Genomic DNA, 21,181 nt, shown 5'->3' with positions numbered 1-21,181 from the left:
ACAAAGAGACAGTCAGGTGGCTCTGCTGCAAGAATGGCTAGTGCTGCCAGGCAGAGGGAGAAGGGGTGGCTGAGGCCAGGCCATGGCAAGCCCCAACAAAAGACTCTCTCCCACACCCCGGGGCAGGTCTGAACCCTGACAGGGGAGCTTGCCCCAGGTTTCTTCCATCTGTCGCCACAAATCTCCATGCTCATCTTGCTATTAACCCCTCAATCCCGGAATTCTCAGATCACCACCAACCAGAGTGGAATGGTAATTTTATTTTGCTCAGAGTCAATATTTTTACATTCTACGAGCGCACTGGGGCACAATTACCTAATGCTCACGTTTTCTCCATATCCCGGTATTTGGCTGTTCTATGAGACTGCCCACAGTCACCTCTTTAATTTAAAAGGCATCAGACAGAGACTGCACTTCGTGTAGGGGAAATCACAGCTCTTTAAAGGTGACCACTGCTGCAGTCTCTCACTTTGCATTTTAACCACCCTTTCTGCCTGACATCACTGCTTCATTAGCAAAGCAAGGGAAGCTTAAAAAACTGTTTCCTTAGGCATTGATCTTTTCTCCAAAATGGACTGTCAAGGTTTAATTTCCATCCCTGATGGACAAACTTGGAACAACAGTATTTTGGTCACTGCTAATTCTGTCTTTCCTAAATAGATCGGAGACTTTTTTTTTTAGAACCGTGATCAAAGCAAGGCACGCTTTACAGCTTGTTGTGAAAACAACACGACCAAATTTTCACAAGGCAAGCCCCACACATTTCCTATCTCCTTTAACTCTCACAACATCCCCATTTTATAGAGGCAGAAAGTGAAGATCTCCGAGGACGGGCAACTTCTCCAGGGAGCTGAACTTCAAGGCCAGCCTCTCTGATTTCAGTCCACAGACTTTCTTGTAAAAATAACAACAACATGAGCAGCTACTATTTAACACACAAAACCCAGGAGGGATTATACCGTGCATTCTCTCCTGCAATCTTCACAAGATTGTGAAAATAGGAAATTTGATTAAAGTAAGTAACTTTACAATGTCATTTGGGGTCTGTGGCCAAGCCAGAATTTGAATCCACACTGATCTAACAGCAAAAGCAAACTCTTCTAAACATAAAATAGAAGACAAGATGAAAAGAAACCTTCCTCTAAGGTAATTTCTGACCTTTTCTGAATGCGAGAAGCCACACACCTGAATTACCTGTTATTGCACAGAGTTTAAAATGGAGCCTCTCGGAGCGTCCAAGCAAATACTGCAATCCTTTCAGAAACCTCACTTAAAAACCTCACTGAAACCAAAGCTCAGGCTTTGTTTTGGCGTTGTTATTGTTTTACATCATCCAATTCCAAAAGCTACAACTATGTACAATGACTGGGAATTATACCATTATTTTCATTTTCTCATTCCCAGGTGTGAAGACCAGAGGCTACCCTAAATATGAAGCAAAAGGTTCAGCTGCTCAGGTGCCTTTTCAAGGCCTAGCCGCTGACCTGGTAGGAGTCAGCCTGGGGACGGACCAAGGCTCTGGCCCCAAGGCCAGTGGGGCCAAGATGGATGCTTCCATTTCCAGCTACAAAGAAATCACGGAATGCCACTCCAAGGTGGGGGGAAGGGGAGTTCACTGAATGTTAGTGTATGACTCCAGAAGTGACCCTATGTGCAGGTCACAAAGCAGAGGCACACACCAGCCAGCCACATGTGTATAATATACTTTAAATAGTGACTATTTTTCACTTCATTCTCTAGCTGTGCCAGTTTTTCAAAGAAAAAAAGAAGGTATAAGCACCTAAAGACAGAGTATAATTAAACTACTTGAGTCAATGTCTTAAATTTTTATTTGTTGAAGCCAACCAAATTCTCCCCTAGAAGGCCCTCAACTGTAGAGTTCCATAGGAAAGTGACACTGGTGGAGGTGGAGGACACACAGTGCCTCAGGCCCTGAGCACACTTTCCACCAGACCGCATCACTTGTCACATACTTAGCCTCATTTGCGTTCTTTGAAAAAAACCTGTCCTGTTGCTGAGCTCCAGATTCCTCATCTGCTTTAGAAGTGCCACTGACATCTACTCGGAGCAGTCCACTGCTCCGAGTTGGGTGTGCTTTAAATAGGAACAGTAAATGATCAGTGTTTTCATAGCTTGTTCCTAAGAGTTCTCTGATTTCCTCTCATTCTGCCTATTTCCAAAGACACTGAAAAGACAAAATACGCCACAAAGACCGACCTTCGTAAAAGTACTAAAACGGTCTGTCTTCTTGGATTAATCCTGTTCGCGAGTCCCTTTACACTCTATACAAAGCTGAATTCCTGGAAAGTCCAACACAAATCTCAGTTCTATAAATTACATCTGGCGCCCAATTTTTAAGAGTGAAATTTAAAGAAGCTACGTGGTAAAACTCTGGACTTTTAACTCTGGATTTTGCTAACATGGTGCACTTATATTAGTAGAAATCAATTTTAAAACCTCTGAATATCGAGTATCTTAGTAGATAGTGGCCATCAATACACTGCCTGTCTCTGAATGACCCCAATTCCTCCTTGAAATTAGGTTGAGATTAGGCAAAGGCTGGAGGCATCTCACCCTCACCCTTCTGGACAGACATGATGGGGAGGGGGGTACCCTGTTTGGGAAAAATCACCTTACTCCTAATCTTCTCAACTAACAGCACTTCTTTTCTTTACCTTATACTAGAGAATCTCCCTGGCAACCACTTAAAAGGAGTATTTACAACTAAAGTTTCAGATATTTGAATTATAAATGCAATACACGCTGGTCATAAATTAAATAGCAGGGGAGTGCCTGAGTCACACGGTATGGGAACTAAGATGGTATCACGGAAAGAGTCAAAAACCTGCCTTTCCAAAGCATGGTGGGTGGGCCACAGAGGGGGTAACTTTGACTCCTTGCCAAGCACACTGTCTTTGTACCATTCACTCTCCTCCCTACATAATCTAAACGTTGCTCATACAAATTCATGTCTAAGAGGCTCAGAATGAACATGTTACCCCTCTCCCCTCCATACCTCCCAAACGCTGGTTCAAAATACTGATCAATCTCAATAAATTAATGAAAACTTTGACATTTTAATCGCATATCAAATGCAACAACTCAATAGAGCTCTCCACAGTTTATAACAGAGATGGAAGGTACAGAGAGAACAAAACCCACCTCCTATGGCCACCTACATACCCATTTTTAAGGACACCTTGGAGCTCACACCCATTCTTATTCCAGCTCTACCAAAAGGCACGGGTGGGTTTTCTCATCTGCTTTTGTTACTGAGGAAACGGAAGACTTAAGAGATAAGTTACCTCTCAGGGTCAGGAGCAAAACAAGAGGCCACAGGCTATCCCGGCAAGGGCTATCGTGCTCTCTAGCAAGTTCTGTACCATAACTCAAACTTCTAAAAGTCTCTTCTCACAGAACCCCCCCACAAAAAACCTCCTCACACATCCAGAATTCTGTTTTCCCTCCCGCGAACAGACTTTAAAAACCAACAGGTCATTCTCCAGGGAGAACCTCTCTTCTAACAGTTTCTTATGCATCCTTTCAGAAATTTTATCCATATAAAAACATGCATGTGGGGATCCTTTTGATTGTACAGCCTTCTGTGCTGGATGAACATGAGCTACTTTCATAATGTTTTAAAAACCTAATTTTTAATAAAAAGATGCAGAGCCATTCCACCTTAAGATAAAAGGAAACAAATGCTAATGCAGAAAGGTGGTGGTGCACGATTAATAAGACTATTATTTCCTCGCCTCATGCAGAGGTCCTGAAATCAACGGGCCAAGGGTGGTAATAAGGACCTAGTTTGTGTGACAGGGGGACCGTGTATTGACCCTATGCCCTCCTCTTTATAAAGGCTGCTGCTTAAAGCTCTCTCACTGTCGGGGAAGTTGTTCCTTTGACAAATTTTTGCCAGATGCCCCCAAGTGCCAAGCAATCCTCCAGGAGCCCTAGAGGGGCCCCAAGGCTACAGGGAGACCCGCAGTGGCCGTGGAGCAGCCTGTGGTCAGGGCTGAGGCCGTTGGTTAGGCCCAGCGCGTTGTGGGAGCACCAAGGGGTAGGCCGGGGCGTGGGGCGTGTGCAAGAAGGATCTGAACAGCAGGAGGGAGCCCGAGGAGCAGAGGGGAGGGGACCCGGGGAGGGGTCGGGAGGGGCCTGCAGAGCTGAGCCATTGTGCTGGGCACAGTCAGTGGAGGGGATCGTCACTTAGGGAGTCAGGGAGAAGACGGAGACTTGAGGCTGGGGAATCAAGCAGCTCACGAAGAGTCCAGGCAAAGAATTTGGGGGGTTATGGTGAACTTCGGAGAGAGCACTGGGGATTTGAAAGCAGGGGCATGGGAGGATGGGCTGGTTCAGTGGGTAAGCAGCAAACAGGTGGAAATGGAGAAGGAAGGAGGATGCTAGGAAGCTACTACAGGAGTCCATGGAGGAGATGGCCATGGCGGGGCTGGGGGTAGGGCGGGGGAGGAAAGCGGCGTTCAGCAAGGTCGGGGAAGAGGGTGAACTCCAGGAGGAGGCTGGGGTTTCTGTCTCAGTTGATGAGGACATCATGATTCCCTGCGACAGGGAATGTGGGCAGAGGATCGCCTGTGGGGCCGTCTGAGAGGCCTGGTGTCCAACACCACAGAGAAGTCAAGAGGAGATAATGCCCACCGTTGAGGAGCTGGCCCGGGGCCCCTCCCGACCTTCTACCTACCAGAAGAAAGAGCAAGACCGCTAGCTTTTTAAAGGCTAGTGATTCCTCACGTATCCCTTAATTTCACCCTAACAGTCGTTGGCAGCCCCATAGTATGGCTCCTACACCTCCCTGGGACCTCTTGTTTCAATCCTGGCAAAGAAATAATGATTCAACACCATGGCTGCAGCCACCTCTTTTCCATTAGATGACTCCAACCCCAAGAGCCAGCCCCCTCCATCTTTTTTGTGTCACTGGCCGCCAAGAATGAGGCTTTCACCTCAGGAGGCTGTATCACAAAAGCAGTGGGCATCCTGAGTGCGCTTTTTCAAACTGCGCTCACCTGATCCTGCCCCTCCCAGAGCGATGTCCTGAAGCATCCAAGGCACCTCACATTGAGAATCACTGCTCAGCCCTGAACAGAAATAAACCCTCTCTTCCTTATCTTCCTACTCTTTCACTTTTAAAAATGCTTCCTTGTTCTCTGTGTTGCTGCTCCCAGCCTGCAAATCCCATTTACCCCAAAGTGAACAACTTCTCTTTCCAGTCTAGGAGCAATGAGCCTTTACAGAGGAAGAAGATGCAGGGCAGTCTACCCTGCTCAGGCCATCTTTAGTCCCTGGTCTGGTTCAAGGGTCAGCAAAGGAAGGCTGGCGGGCCAAATCTGGCCCACTGCCAACTTTTTGTACAGCTGGCAAGCTAAGAACTGTTTCTACAAATGAATTTTTACAATCAATTTAATGATAGCAACGACTAACTTTGGACCCATATTAAATGAAATGTTACCACCACCCTCATAAAAAGAGAATTCCATTCAGACCTGTATTACAAATTGTACTCAATTACTATTATTAAATTTTAATTTTCATCAATTAAAAAAATAAAAATCTATAGAAATTCTTTTCTCTCCCTCACCATGTAAGTACCTATATTAACATCCACGATTTTGTGATTGGGCCCACAAAGCTTAAAATATTTACTATGGGCCCTTTACAGAAAGCGTTTGCTGACTCCTGGTCTAATTCATGGGAAATGCCTGTACTTTGAACAGCTCACTTACATTCAACCTTGGACTAATGTATGTTAGCAGGGAGGAGAAGAAGGGGTTGGAGGAGATGTTGGAAGACAGCAGGAAGGAGGAAAAAACGGAAGCAGAAAGTGGGGAGAAGTACAGGAAATAAGAAGTATATAGATCCATTTCTGAATGAGGGAAAAAGAAAAAAAAATTTAATGTACCCACTGCTTCCTAGCTCTCCCAATAAAACCCAGGAGTCATAACCCAGAAAAAAGACACAAAGAGGCATAATTCAATTCTAAGTTAAGCAGCCATAACTTAAAATATTCAATAAATATTTATTGAATAGCTCTTTATTATGACAGCCATTATGCTCGGCACTAATATAATGATAACCAAAACAGACATGAGATCCCTGCCTGCACAGAGCTTACACACAAGTCAATTTTTTTCTGAAAAAACAACACTGTAGATAAACTACTCCTCTTCATTCATATGGGAGTGATGGAAACTTAAGGATCCTGTGTAATTGCGATGTGTTTTTTGGTAATATTTTAATCTTGAAAACCAGGATATTTTATCTTAATTCCCTCATAAGTGAATGAATTAGATGAAGGAATTGTTCTCAAACACATCTTGTTGGGGACTAGAAAGGAGTTAAGCAATCCCAGAAAACCGAGTTTTTTCAGAAACCTGGAGTTCTTTCATCCAGAAGTCTACATGGGACTGTCTAAAGTCATGAATGGGACAACTAAGATGGTCAGTCCCAGAAGCTACTTCTCAGAGTATAATGACAGACAGGTCAATGTCTCATGCCAAGTGTCCCACTAACACTTTAGAACTGAGTGATAGAATGTTATAAATGACAGTACAAGTCTCTGTGTTTGACTCTCAGATCATTTACTTATTAGCTGCATAATCTTACAATTTTACTTAACTTTTCTAAGCCTTAGCTTCTTACCTATAAAGTGGGGATCATAGTATTACTGACTTGTATTTAATGTAATAGATACTTTAAGTGAGATAATCCATATAAAAGCCCTTATTATCCCATCACATAATAAGTGTTCAACAAATGTTAGCTATTACTGTTATCCACAGCACACACTGTTTCCACCAACCTCAGTAGCACATGCTTACTAGCCTTGTTCAATTTGTCACATGGCTAAACCAGCACATTAAAAACAAGCTACTATGGTCTCCGAAAATCAGAGGATGATTTTTCAAAAGAAATTAAAAACTTCAAAACATCTGGAGATGGATCTATAATTGAACATTTACAGATATAGAATTAGGTATACAATTTGATTTTAATTGAGAAGAACGATTGTTCAGCTTCCAGAAACTGGTGCCTTCTAGTGTGAGCATCCAAAAAATGGCATTAAAAATGCCTGCCTTAGTTATTTTTTATAGGGGTACTTTAGGAATCAAAATAAACTCTGTGAAAATAGTCTCGAAAGAATGCACAAATGTAAATAAAAATGAATATGGTTATTTATTTATACTAGCACAGTCACTAATCCATTTTAGTTACTTTATTTACTCTTTAGTGTTGAAAAGGAATGAGGGCCTAGGTGGGGGGGGGGGGGGGGGACAGGGTCACACATCTTAGCATCTGTATTTCCAGAATATTTAATTGTACTACGTGTCTTATTTCAGAATAGATTTTAGATGGCTATAACAAATTACTAAGACTAATTTTAGGGGCAAGTCACCCAATCTCCTATCTATCAAATAAACCTGCCCTAAACCTTGTTCACATAGAACCCTAAGAGGTGGGCTCCAAAATAAACAGGTGGCCACAACTTTTTAGTGGATAATATAACCTATCCAAGATTTCTTTTAACCAATGCACAAGAAATTTTGTATGATGTAGCCAAAAAACAAAGCAAATGATGGGGGACATATTCTATATACTAATATCAAAATATAAGCACCCCATGGGCGATAGAGCTTCCCATATTTATATTAACACGCATATTTCTACTATGTGCTCCCTCAATAGTACAGCAAATTCCAGTTAGTCGATAAACACCTGCAAACAGTGTTTGCATTAGACTAAGCTAAATTCAAATCAAGTTGATTTGAATTATGATTTAAATCATCAGTCAAGAAGAACTGATCTCTTTTTAAACTTAAAGAATGCATACTTATTGTTGACATAATGGTGGAATATTTCATAAAACTCATAGATATATATACGTACACTACTTTCTTAAAAAAAATTACTTAAAGATGATATAGAAAACCTTTAAAAATATTCATTTTTATTTTTAATATTACCATCCAGCCCTTACATATGCATACATATTTTATATAATCAAAATCATACTCAATACTTTTTAATAGATTTTCACATTTTACAGCTACATTAGAAACTCTAATACAGTTCCTTTATGTATCAAAACTACTAAACGAAGCATCCATTTACATCACCCAAAGACTATCTTCTCTAAGTTAATCATGAATATTTTTCCACAGTGCATTAAAATCTAATAACCATTACCAAAACAACTTCCATTTAAATTGTTTTGCTTAATAAAAAAAGGGTATTTCCTTCAACCACAAATCATTTTAAGATAAGCGGCTTTTAGTTAAGTACCTTTGTTCTTCAATGCTAATACTCGTCGATAAACATTTATTCCTTGACTATAGTGCTCATTTTAATTACAGCCCTAACATTTACTGGGGAAAAGGAGTGCTCACGTCAAAGCCAGGCTTAGGCAGTTAAAGGAACAAATTTGGCACCTAGAAGTGAGGACACCAGTGAGAAGCTAAGTAGGAAGAAACAGTTTTATGTATGTAAAATACCAAATAGTATATTAAAAGCACATCTATCAAGCATTTGTTTTAACCAACAATTTTAAATATCTTTCATAATAACTCTGAAGCACTCTGAGATCCTATGTGACTTCTGTTTTCTTTGGGTGGGGTTGGGTTGGGTGGGAGAAATTTGTTTCACGTAGCTTTGGTGTTCAATGCCTTCTCCTGAATCCCCATATTCTAGAGCTCTAATAACTCTTTAAACTATAACAATTTATTAACAAAACCCCTACTACGATCTTTGCCACATAGTTTTATTCTGAATAAAAGTTGTAAATTTTGATAAAATATTTAACCTCTGACACACTTTAAACCCATATAAACATCTTTTAAAAGCAATGTGATTTTTTAAACTGGGTTTAAAAAATTTCTTAAAATCCAAATATTTATGATAGAACTACTTCTTTGAAATCTAATATTTGATCTTAAGAATTAAGTGAAGATTAATTAGCTAACGTTAGCAAAAAGACTTTGAGAAGTTCTGGAATAACAGTGCAGGGATATGCAAAAGTACATAAGGAAAGCAGCAAAATGATCTTAGAAACCATTTAGGGTCTTTCCGGGGGCGGGGGTATAGATGAGGATAGTTAGCTCAAGGGCACAGCAGTTTATAGTAGAATAAGGGCCCAAGACTGAGCAGAGGTTCCCAAAGCCCACTGTGTGTGCGCAGCGTGCACCCTGGTTTCATCTCTGCAGTGCCCAGAGCCCTCTGGGTTTCCCTGGGGCCAGTGAAGTGTCCCCACAGGGGCAGTGGAGGAGGACGACAGATAACAATTTCTGTGGCTGTTACCTCTTCCTCCGGTAAAAGCTCCTTGCTTTCTCTTGTCCTTCTATAAAGCAGAGTCATACCTTGACACGTGGGTTGAGCACACACTATGACTGAACGGTCAGTGCAATCTCACAGTTCTAGATGGCCGACCCCAGCCATGTCACAATCTGAGTACAGGCCCACATTCTGAGAACTTCCTACCCGGTAGCTCTTCTCTTCCTTCAGAGCGGCCTGGCCCCGCTCCATTCACCTCGACATGAACAGCAAAGGCAAAAATCGACCTGGCACCCAACCTGTACACCTTCCCACCGAGAGCAGGTAATCTTTCTCTGCCTGTCGTTCTCCAAGTGCCTTGTAGGAGGACCAAAAAAATTCTCTCTCACATGCATTCGAAAGTCTAATATTTTGTCAAACAGAAATGAAAAATAAACCTAATCTAAGCTGTCATAGAACCATGAAATGCCTCTGGCAGTTCTATCAAAGTATGGAGACACGTACAGACTCTTTGAAGAAATGAAACTGCAGTTTATCAAGTGTGATTTATAAGCAACACTGATGTAGCTGGTAGATAACACTGCTGTCTAATCATTAGTAGTCAGACAACAGCCATGTGAACACATCAATTATGGGCCACTGCCAAAAGCCCTTGAGATCTTGGAGATTAACAGCCAATCCTCTGTTTTACAAGCTCACATCAAAAAGAATATTAATAAGAGGAGGGGCAATGTGAAAGCTTGTCAGAGTAATTCAGCCACTAACACAAGGCATTTTTTTTTCTTCTCTTCTCTGTTGAATTGGCCCAAGGAAGAAGCTGGCATCAGCTACCAAGTGCAATGCTGCCAATTTCTTGGAAAATGTTTTTCACTAACATATGGGAACTTGTAAGGGTCTGCAAAACTGCTATTTGGTGAAGAAAGACAGGCAAGCCTTCTTCATGTCCCTTTTATAATGCTGGAATCAAACAAAGGACGGCATCGTTGAATTATTTTTAAACTAATATGCATGGTAGAAACATCCATTGGCTTTTTCTCTATCCTCAAAATAGGAAATTTTGTAAAATCTCTCATATTTCTTATACTTCCACCATCCACCAAAATTTAATTAACTAAGAGACAACTACTGGTACTAACCTGCCCATTAATGAGTTTCTTCAAATCAACATGGCTCTTTCCAATGCAGAACAAAAATCAAAATGTGGCCTCTAACTTTAAGTTAAATTCCTTCTTTCCAATCATCTCAGGAAGACAGATATAAATCCCACTGATATTTCTGCAATTAGAATTAAACCAGCTCTCACAACCCATATATAGAAAGCATTTGCAAAAGGATATGCCACAGGCACAGCATTTATTTCAGTGATATCAGTATTTAACATACGCACCAGAGAGGACTGCTATATTTTTGTAAATGATCAGATTAAACCAAACAGCTGGCAACTAACAGTTTAGTGGGGTTTCAGCAGACTCCCTAATATATGAACAGAAACCACACTACAAAATGCACAGCCTGGGTTTCCCCTGCCACTTAGAGATCTGTTTGCATTTTTATTTGTAGAACACGAGTGTTTTGCTAATATCTCATTTGTTGTTCATCATTTCAAACTTAGCATGGGGTAGTGGGAAGAGCATTAGGGGAGGAAAAAGAAGCATGGGGTCCCTGTTGCTTCTCAGTAGTCAAGCTGTTTGGCCCCTAAGTCAGTCACTTAATTCAAGGGCTAGCTGACAAGCAATTGTTAGATCAGAGATTCTTTACCTGGGGTTCAAAGACTTTGTGGAGTCTAAGAAACCCTGTAATTATAAAAGCAAAGGTTTACGTGTTTGTAATAGGTACACTTTCTTTTTTTCTTTTTTCCTCGTAGAGAGTGAGTCCATACATGCTCAATAAAATCTTAAGCCAAAACAGAGTTAAGAAGCATGGATCTGGTGGTAAAATCAAAGGCAAGAGCGGGGCTTCTTTTGTGCATCCTCTGTCCATGTTTGCTAAGTAAAGGCACTGCCTGGGTTCTAAACCTCGGTCTCCTTACCTGTCAAACCAGAGCAATAACATGTTCTCTGACGACCTTCAGACGCTGTCATAAAACCCAACAGGATATGGCTGTAGGAGTACTTAAACATAATTTGCAGTGAGATCGAATTCAATAAACATTCCCCGGGCAGCTAGATGCATGGCATTATACAAAGATTAATAATTATTGATGGCATTTTTGATATTAGAAAGGAAATGGCCTTATGAGTAAATAATTCATCTGGGAAACTTCAAAGGGTTGGGGGGAATCTTCAAAGGAAACTATTCTTCCAGGCTTGGTGGATGCTGTGGTGGAAGCCCACTCGAAAAGATGTCAGAGTTCTCATTAATGGGCATGGTCATCGTCATCTTGTACGATACATCTCATTGTGAGGTTTCTTTTCTCCACCACTTTTCCAGCAAAAGCTCTCAGTGTCAGAGAAGCACACAGCTCAGTAGAGACTCTAGAAGAACGGCAGCCACGCCCTGGCAATCTGATGCAACCCGCTCAGGTGAAAAAGACCTTCACAATCAATATGTATAGTTTCAATCTAGTAAATGTATATTGCAAGTGTGTTTTTTTGAAAATGTATTTTAATAATATGAGTTTAATAGGAAACTTCAAGGTAAAAATCAAACCACTGTTCTCATTAACAGTTATGACTATCAATGACATACGACGGTAATCCATGATTACACACCAAAGCTATCAGAGTGGGCTGTGCTCCAAGTTCTTACACAAATTTCACCAAAGATAAAGGGGCCAAATTCATGCCTGAGTTTCCAAGATCTTATTACACTCCGAACTCCTGGACTGGCGTTTTTTTTTTTTTTTTTTTGCAAGTTAGATTGTTAATTTGATTTAAACAATTTTCCCAAGGTCACATTTAAGCTATAAGGTATAACAGACACTTCTCTCTTACTTGAATAATGACTTTTTTTTTTAAGAGTAGCCTTCCATTTTAGCCCTGAGGGTTTTGTGGGTGACAAAGAAATCATCAGACAAAAGTCTGCCAACAAACAGGATGCCATTGCAATCTGTTATTCTGACACAGCATAACCCTTCTGGGCAAAGCATTTCATCTTTATTCTTTAAAATGCAACAGACACGCTCTACCAGACCCGGGAAAGCAGGTGCGATACAACTGATTATACACATGATGGTGCTTTAAAGAATTTAAAATGCCACATAAATGCAAGATATATGAAAATCCAGAAATGTTTTAATTCCCAGCAATGTTTTTGCCTGTGATCTCTACATGCAAAAAAGGACAAAAGATGTGGACCCAGCGGAGCCAGCCTTGAGGCCCTCCTCTCTCTGCAACCCTACTAAAAGGGAATCAGGCACAGTGCTAGGTGCTAGGGAGATAAAAATAAATAAGATGGCATCCATGTCCTCAAAGGCATACAGGCTAGCAGGGGAAACGTGCATTCACAGATAAGAGCAACAAAACAGGAGAAGTACAGACACAATATACTTGTCTCTACTGCAAGAACTAAGAATAGGGGAAATTATAACTCTTTCTGGTACTGGATGGACACTCAGAAAACATACTCCAAGAAGAAACTAAGGCCCAGAGACAGTGGCTTTTGCTCAGGGTCATAAAAGAAGTCCAAGCCAAAACACCAAGTGGGTCCCAGTCTCCCAATTCCTAGTTCCAGAGCTTCCGCCCCGGATCATGACCCAGGCAGGAATCAGAGCAACAGGCCGCTACAGGGAACAATCTACCTGAGGGCCACGTGGGGCCAACATCAGCGGGGCTTGCTAGCTAGGCTCTGGTGACTAAGAGGGCACCACAGCAAACTGGCAATTTTCTGAAACCCAGCTGACCAGAAGAGATGACTTCCACAGATCAGACCTACAGCAGGAACACTTAGAGCTGCATGCTTTCTACACTGCCCAAACATTTCCGCCTGCCTCCACGGCATTATCTACATGCTACTAAACCCAAATGGCTAACTAAGCAAAGCCATGGCTCATCTCTACTATTTAAGCAGTTCATTGTGCAGGGATATCTCTGCTCTAGGATTCTAGTAAACACCGTAAGGGATACCTGGCTGTAAATACTCCTAGGGCTGAAGCTGCAAATCATTAGTCCTTCCTGCTCTACTCCCATTTGACCAGGCACACTAATTAACCACCTGTAAAACACTTAATGAAGTCATATTTAAAGCAATATTGGGGTAATTTTTCTATAAAGAACCTTAAAAAAAAAAAAAAACAGGAAATTCTAATAACCATTCTTAATATCTGCCTTTGAGAGAAAAATAAAAAGACATCTTCAAATGAGCTATCTGAAGCTTTTTCTAAATGTACCCAAAGGAGTCCCCCTCTCAAGGGGACAATCAGAAAAGGGACAGGGGACCTGGGACTGGGTATTTGGGCAAAGGAAAAAAACTAAGCATCCTTCAGGTGATTCAGATGCACAGCGCTGATTAAGAAACAATGTTTTAAATTAAGGATTCAAGGATTTGGGGTATTAGATCAAAAATTATTCATATGGAAATATGACCCCAAAGGCCAGTAAGATGAAAATCATATTCACCTTCCAATTGAAGACTATAAAGATAAACTATCAGAAAACAGTACAAGAAAAAACAATTTTTAATAATCTTGGAGGAAAAAAATGTCTTCCTACATCAACACAAAACCCAGAAGTCATCAAAGGAAATTAATTATAAACCTGACTACACAATTTAAGACATTTACACAGGGAAAAAACTAGCATGAACAGAATCAAAAGACAAGTGAAGAGATGGGGGAAAATTTACAAGCACGTGAAAAAATATTTGCAATACATGAAAAAAGTGCATTTAATTAATATACACTGAAATACTTTAAAATCAATGAGAAATGGCTAACTCATCAGGAAATATCAGAAGTTATAAATTGTCAATAGGTAGAAAAATAGAGATACAATGACGTGTACACATGAAAAGGGCAAATTAAAATAATGGATTCCTATCAAATTAGCACAGATTAAAGCCCCCAAATTATAATTTTTTGGTATTAGTGAAATTGTAGAAATACAGGCATTTCATGTTCCAGTGTTGGTGGGAACACAAACTGATGCAATCAAGTTGGGGGACAATTAAATTTCGAAATGCATGCGTACAAAGATGTTCACTAAAGCATTCTGTAACTAAAAAAGCCTAGAAACACCTAAATGCTACTAGTAGAGGATCAGTTAAATAAATTATAGAATCGAAGGTAGTAAGGGAACATATGATATCCAAGACGTACAGGTATGTGAAAAGAGCAAGGCGCAGACCTGATTCTTCAATATGTTCTGATCTATGTAAGGAGACAAGAAATACAAATATCTATGCTTGAACATATGGAGACTATCTGAGAAAAAACATACAAAACTGTAAAAAGTAGCTGGCTCTGGGGAGCAAGTCTAAGGGGGAAGTAAAACCTACTTTCCATTATATAATATTATAGCACAGTTTAAACTTCTACAGACTCATGCACTGCTTTTTTTAACTTTAAAAAAAGTTAATTAGTGGGTCAGCCTGGTGGCACAGTGGTTAAGTGTGCACGTTCCGCTTCGGTGGCCCGGGGTTTGCCAGTTCAGATCCCGGGTGGGGACATGGCACCACTTGGCAAGCCATGCTGTGGTAAGCATCCCACATAGAAAGTAGAGGAAGATAGCCACGGATGTTAGCTCAGGGCCAGTCTTCCTCAGCAAAAAAAGGAGGATTGGCAGCAGATGTTAGCTCAGGGCTAATCTTCCTCAAAAAAAAAAAGCTAATTAGACAGCATTTTTAATAAATCCAACAAGTTCCTCAGGGCTTTAGACCTGTCTCCAAACCAGGAGGCTTGTGAAATCCCCAGAGAGTATGCAAGAGATCCAGTGGGGTGCAAGAAAAAAAAGCCTGAAATGTCTATCTATGCTATTACCTCATCTTTTTAAACTTCTCTTGTTCAGAATTTTAATAATTATTGACTACATTAATACAACAGCATGTGTGTGTGTATACACTACAAACCCCTAGAAGACATTTGCTCTGGGGAAAGTAATAGTCTCTCTCTTTTTTTTTTTCTTTCTTTTCTCTTGTAATAGTCTCTTTTCAGTGTCTTCTGAGGAAGGTACCGTTTTGTACACACTGAAAAAAACTTGAAATTTACGATCTTGCACCTGAAAGCTGTTGACATAATTCACAAAAGATAACACCTCCATCTCCCTTAACCACTTCGAAACTAGAATACAATCAAAAGACTTGAGGAATAGAGTCAGAAGTTAAGGCTTAGGGGCGGTTTCCACGCACTGAGATCCTTCTATGACGTAAGTCAGAGCCCGGCCCTGCCCTGCTCAAACCCCCAGTCCCTCCCATCTCTGAGTCTTTCTTGGTTCTTCACGGCTCCCTGGAGCCTGACCTCATGCTCCTTCTTGGACTTCATCTCCTAGCACTCTCCCCTGTCCATCATTGAGCTCCAGCCACCCTGGTGTCTCCTTGAACACACCAAACACACTCCGTCCTCCAGGGCTTATAGACAGGCTGTACCCCTGGTCTAGAAAGTTCTCTCCCCAGGGGGTTAGATGGCTCCCGCTCACTGTTTCGGGTCCTTACTCAAACATAAATAAATATAAACTCTCCTTTCCCACCATCCCTCTCTACCACCTCCTCCTGCTTGATTCTCCCTTACAGTGCTTAACATCAACCGAAGGATATTTATTTGCCCAGAATAAACTAGAATATAAGACTCATGAGAGCAGAGACTTTGGTCACTGTTGTATCTCCAGGACCCAGACTGTGCTTGGCATATAATCAGCATTCAAAAAAATATTTGCTGAGTGAAAGAATAAATAAAGGAACAAATGAAAGAATAAATTGAGGCCTGCATTGACACCTCCCCCTTTCTAATATGTCTGTTGTCAGAACACAAAACAGTCAAAGCTCTCTAAACTGTAGGAGGACGAAGGGAATAAATGAAGAAATGAATATTTAATTGTCCAAAATATCTGTGTTGAAAAGAATCCCTTAACATAGCAACAGTAGCCTGCACAAATGATAAAAATGAAAAATTCCTAATTTTTCCAGCACAAAACCTACCAACCCCCCCCGCATCTGTACATATCTTCTGCCTTTCCTCCTGTTACGATGGAGGAGCTGTCCCAAGTCCAGAGGCCCAGAGAAGCACCCATGCAGCAAATCTTCCCCACCCCAACCCCACGCCTACTCCAGGGCACCTTCTCCCCTCTCCCTCTGGTATGATCAGCTTCTCTCCCTCTCCTGTATCATTCCCATCAGCATACAAACAGTCTACTTATTAGAGTGCTCTACTTTAAAAAACGATAGAGATACATACGCCTTGACCTCACGTTGTCCCTTATAGAAAGAAAAGTGTGCTATTCTCATCATGCCCTGTTTTCCTTACCACCCTCACAAAATCCAAGCACTCCAATCAGACGTTGATCTCCCCATCCCCATCCCTCACCCAGGACCACCCGTGTTAAGATCACCAATAACAGTCATCCTTCCAAAGTCAGAAGTCAACTCCAAGTCTCATCCTAACCTGACTTCTTGGCAGCATCTGACACATCTGAGTTCACCCTCTTTGCTAGAATTTCTTCACTTGCTTTCCAGAAATGCTAGACTGGTTGGGTTTTCTTCCTCCTCACTGGACGCTGTGCCAGCTGGCTCCCCCTAACATTCCAAGGCTCAGCCCTGGGCCCTTGTCTTTTCCAACTATACTGTCTAGGTGACTTCTTCCAGCCCCACAACTTTAAAGTCCACCTATACACCCACTTCCTCCAATCTATGCCTCCAGCACTGGCCCTCCAATTGAGCATCGTCACTTGGCAGCCACGGGGTACATCAAAAGTGTGTCCCAACTCTTGATGCCACCCACCCCAAAAATTCTAGATGTTATCCTTAATTTTCATCCTCTCACAACTCCGTATCCAAGGCCCGTCCTCACCACCTTAGACCATGTGAGCATTTCTCACCACCTCCATGACTACCAAAGGCGTCTATCCTCTCTTGCCAGGACTACTAAAAAAGTCCTGCAACTCATTTCCCTACTTCTCTTCTTGCTTGTCTATAGTCCATTCTCCACACAGCAGTCAAGAGCAAGTTTTCAGAAACAAACCAAATCATGTCACTCCCTTATTACAAATTCTGTTAAGGTTCCTCATCATATTCAAATTAAAATCCAAACTCTTTATAATGGCCGGCCTACAAGGCCCTGCGTGATCTGGCCTGTGCCCAACTCCCAATGCAATCTAGACATGGTCTGTCCAGAAGACGTTCCGTGTGTATTTTCTGGGTGGATTTAACAGCATATGCAGTCAGCCAAGAGAGAGACCAGGAAGCATGTCCAGAAAAAAGTACAAACATCCAATCAATCAGGAGAACACGCTTTGGTTCCCCTCAAGTCAGAGCCAGTTGCTGAATCTGTTCTTTCTCTCCCATCTCAAGTTTATACTCGATGCAGCTCTCCACCCTGTAATTGGGCTTCAAAACCATAGCTGCATCAGACCCTGCTTCAACCTCATCTCTTACACTCAGCTCCTAGCGTCAGAGGTCTTAAAGAAATGTCAACAGAAGAGGCTCTCAATAAGTAGGCAAATCTTCTACTCCGTTTTTCCAACGAATCTCTTTTCCACTGTGTCCTAAGATGAGGCAGGATTTCCAACAGAAAGAATACACAACCGTGTCCTCTGTCAGCCCTAAAACGCTCTCCTTTCCCCAAGTCGAGGCTTCAGAAGAAATAAAAAGTACCACTGTTTGTACAAACTGTGGGGAACTCTGGTCTGCGGTGAATTGAGAGGAGTTGAGAGGTACACTGGTGAACTTATCACCCATTAACTTTCTGACTTGTGCCCTTAGAATTCCAGTAACCTTGATCTTGTACAGCTGCCCTCACAGATCTGTTTCAGTTATGCACATTATTTATATTATTTCTAGTCCTCAAATTCATCAGGTATATTAGAAACGTGCAGCTGAAGAAAACACAACTCACATAAATGTACATACATATGTAAATATATTAGCAAATATGGAAAATAAAAATATATGACATTTATACTACTCTCAAGTCTGACTCACCCCACAACTTAATGGCAGTATCAATCCTCAGGATCTCGTTTGCCTATCAGGTCCCTATGTGATCCTCACTCCTTACATTAGTTATGAAAGTCTCTTACAACATCCATTGTAAAATCAGGGGGAAAAAAAGCCACTTTAGACCCTGCTTCAACCTCATCACTTACATCTTTGTTGCCAGCTTCAAATATCTTAAGAAACATCTACAGAAGAGGTTCTCTCCAAAACCAGCTTTACACACACCAGCTTTAGGGGCAGAAAGGGTGACTGTGATTAAGACACCAGGAAAGCTCTCCTGCCCCTCCTCCTCCAAGAGAGTCCCTACACTTGAGCTCCATTCCTTGGGCCTTTAAAAGTCTACTCACAATGAGGCTGGTGGCACCATCTTAAAATCACCTTATGGGTCATTCAATGGATTGTTAGCAGAGGGTAAAGTTCTTGATAAATGGAGAAGAATTTGGCCCAAAGCAGATAGGAACATACCAGAAGGTAAAAGAAAGATATGTTTAAAAGGACTTAGCTACAAGAATCAAAGCAAAGACCACCTCTGATTTGGGGTGCTGGCCTTTTCGTTTATCTTACTCTCCTATGATACGGACAACAATAGCCTCAGATCTATGCTTTTCCTCCTCCTCAGGAAGCATCGTCTCTCGGCCTCTATTATACAGGTTTTCCATAATCTGAAAATCACTAGCCCAACACGGCTAGCCAGCTGCTTTCCTTCCTTATCGTGGAAGATAACCTTAAGCTCATTCCTTGTGCCATTTTAAAATGCTGAGGGCTTCATTAGATATTAAAGCAATGGATATATGGTAAATATAACACATAGAAATTTAACTCATTTCTCTACATTTTCTGAATATTATGAAATGTGTTTATATGTAAATATTTGGGCATATTTCCATTCCTGTGAAAGAAATGTGTCTATTTGCTTGCCTTGTAGATCACCATGCCACAAACCCCAGCCATTACCCTGGAACAAAGCAGATCTTATGAAGAGCCCCATGGTCTAACTCTTGTCTGCGATACATTGCTCTTCCCTCTGTCTCTCCTTGTAATTCCAGGTAACACAAATAAAGTTCGCTGTAGAGCCCTATTAGCCTAAAACTTCCAAGCTAATTTACTGGCCCAAGATTTAGGTCAGTGCTGTCCCAACTACAACAGAGGAGGCGACCAATTTCTATCCTTAAAACTCTGATCTGCAGAGGAAGCAAAAGAAGATGGTCTTGAGTAGCTTTAAAAGCATCAGCTCAGATTATTGTACTCATTCCAGCACGACCACGAAATGCAGGAACTGTGAAGAATAAGTGGATACTGAGAAGGAGGATCGTCCTTCCACAGCACTGAGCACCATCTAAGGGCCCCTTTCTGCAAGCTGACTCCCTCCCTGAGCTTCACAGCCGCACATTCAGAGGAGCAGGCTGGCCCAGGCCTCAGAGAGCACCACCGCGAGGCGACACCCCCAAGGCCTGGGCAAGAGTGGTATTTCCCTAAGGTTTGATGAGGTAACTGCCAATGCTCTTTAACCAAGATTAGCGGGTAACAGGAGAGTGGAATCTTCTTAACACCGTTGACAGGAAACCTATTTTGAGCCCAGCAAAGGCCAAACACCTCCATATTAAGAAACATTTTAAACAGGCAATACTAAATCATTAAACCTTAAAAATCACTTCTCTTCTGGATCCTATCTGCTCATGCTGACTGGTAAATAAACTCTTCAAGCTTTACCTTGACTATACATACACGCATATATATATGTTTAAGTATGTATGTCTCTGTGTGTTCATAAATATATAATATACAAATATGCTATATTTAGTGACTTACAGTTACTTTACTTTTTTGTTGTTTAGTTGTTGTTTCCCGCACTCCCCCAAAGGGTACTTTGAAATCTTTCCAGTTTTTACAATTAAACCTAACCATCTGGACTCAAATCTTCACATTCACTAAATTAGTCACAGATTTTGTGGGTAAGCTGAGAAAGTAAATGGTATGCTCAGTGCTAGGATTTACACCACATCTACCACAGCAAAACACTCTCTCTCCAATAACCTCTCCAATTATGCACGCACATTCAGGCTCAAATAACACAGAGGCAGCTATCCCTCACTACACAGAATATGTGCACAGTTAGTCCTACTCTTTAGGTCCAGACGCGAGTTACAACAGGCCCAAAATGAACTTCTCCAAAAACCTTTCAGAATTTATTTTACAGACAAAAGGTAAAACAGTACCTATTTTTCCATCACCATTTAACTTCCTCCTACTGCTACTGTGTGCTGACAAGCTGCTCAGCCAAACTCAGAGGCAATTTGATGAGATCTGTATCTATGTTTTGAACACCAGTAAAAATGTGATTGGAATACACTGGGCGTTCTGTAGATTTCTCTAGTACGAGAGTGTTCGAACTTCTTCAGATTTCACTGTAAGCGTCAGAAAAGGAAAATTCAACATGTTTAACATTCAATATACCCAGAGAGCTGAAATCCAACAAGGGCAAGGGATTTCGTGTTGTCATCTAACCACCAGTAAATAGCCGTACATATTACAGAACTTCCATTAATCTAAAACTGGACGGGATTATCTGCTGGAAGTAACTCCACGGCTATACTAAGTCCAGGTAAGTGGAAAACCTGGTTTCTACAAGAAAATAATGTACATGAATTTATAACCAGCCCATGGTGTCATATGCTGGCCTTTCAAAGGAGCCTTTAACTAAGCCTTTAATATGAGCTGAAACAGAAAGGAGTAGACTTTGGTGTAAGGACGTTTATAAACATTTTTCAGAGCATCTTAAAAAGGTTAGCACTTTTCCTTCCACATTTCATATGGGCAACAA

The 21,181-nt window shown here is 41.3% G+C and overlaps 1 protein-coding gene and 1 long non-coding RNA gene across 6 annotated transcripts in view; one reads left to right on the top strand and one right to left on the bottom strand.

Annotated features, from left to right (window-relative positions):
* ZNF608 (zinc finger protein 608) overlaps positions 1-21,181 on the bottom strand; it is a 101,014-nt gene that overhangs the window by 62,374 nt on the left and 17,459 nt on the right. The window contains exon 1 of one of the 4 annotated variants that reach the window (XM_023617788.2): positions 9,307-9,436. The exons of the other annotated variants lie outside the window; for them this stretch is intronic. Coding sequence (XP_023473556.2) covers positions 9,307-9,363 — 57 coding nt within the window. The 5' untranslated portion in view covers positions 9,364-9,436. Of the gene's footprint in view, positions 1-9,306; positions 9,437-21,181 lie in introns of those variants that run through there. 4 annotated transcript variants of the gene reach the window in all.
* LOC106781653 (uncharacterized) lies at positions 9,466-20,709 on the top strand. Of its 2 annotated transcripts, XR_011425112.1 has the most exons (4): positions 9,466-9,603; positions 11,710-11,801; positions 19,286-19,406; positions 19,616-20,709. It is a non-coding gene; the product is annotated as an uncharacterized lncRNA (long non-coding RNA). The 2 variants fall into 2 exon arrangements; XR_001378317.3 differs by lacking the exon at positions 19,616-20,709 and having other exon boundaries at positions 19,286-19,438.

Source organism: Equus caballus, chromosome 14 (assembly GCF_041296265.1).
Source record: "Equus caballus isolate H_3958 breed thoroughbred chromosome 14, TB-T2T, whole genome shotgun sequence".
NCBI lineage: Eukaryota > Metazoa > Chordata > Mammalia > Perissodactyla > Equidae > Equus > Equus caballus.
This window is presented reverse-complemented; position numbering and strand designations above follow the sequence as displayed.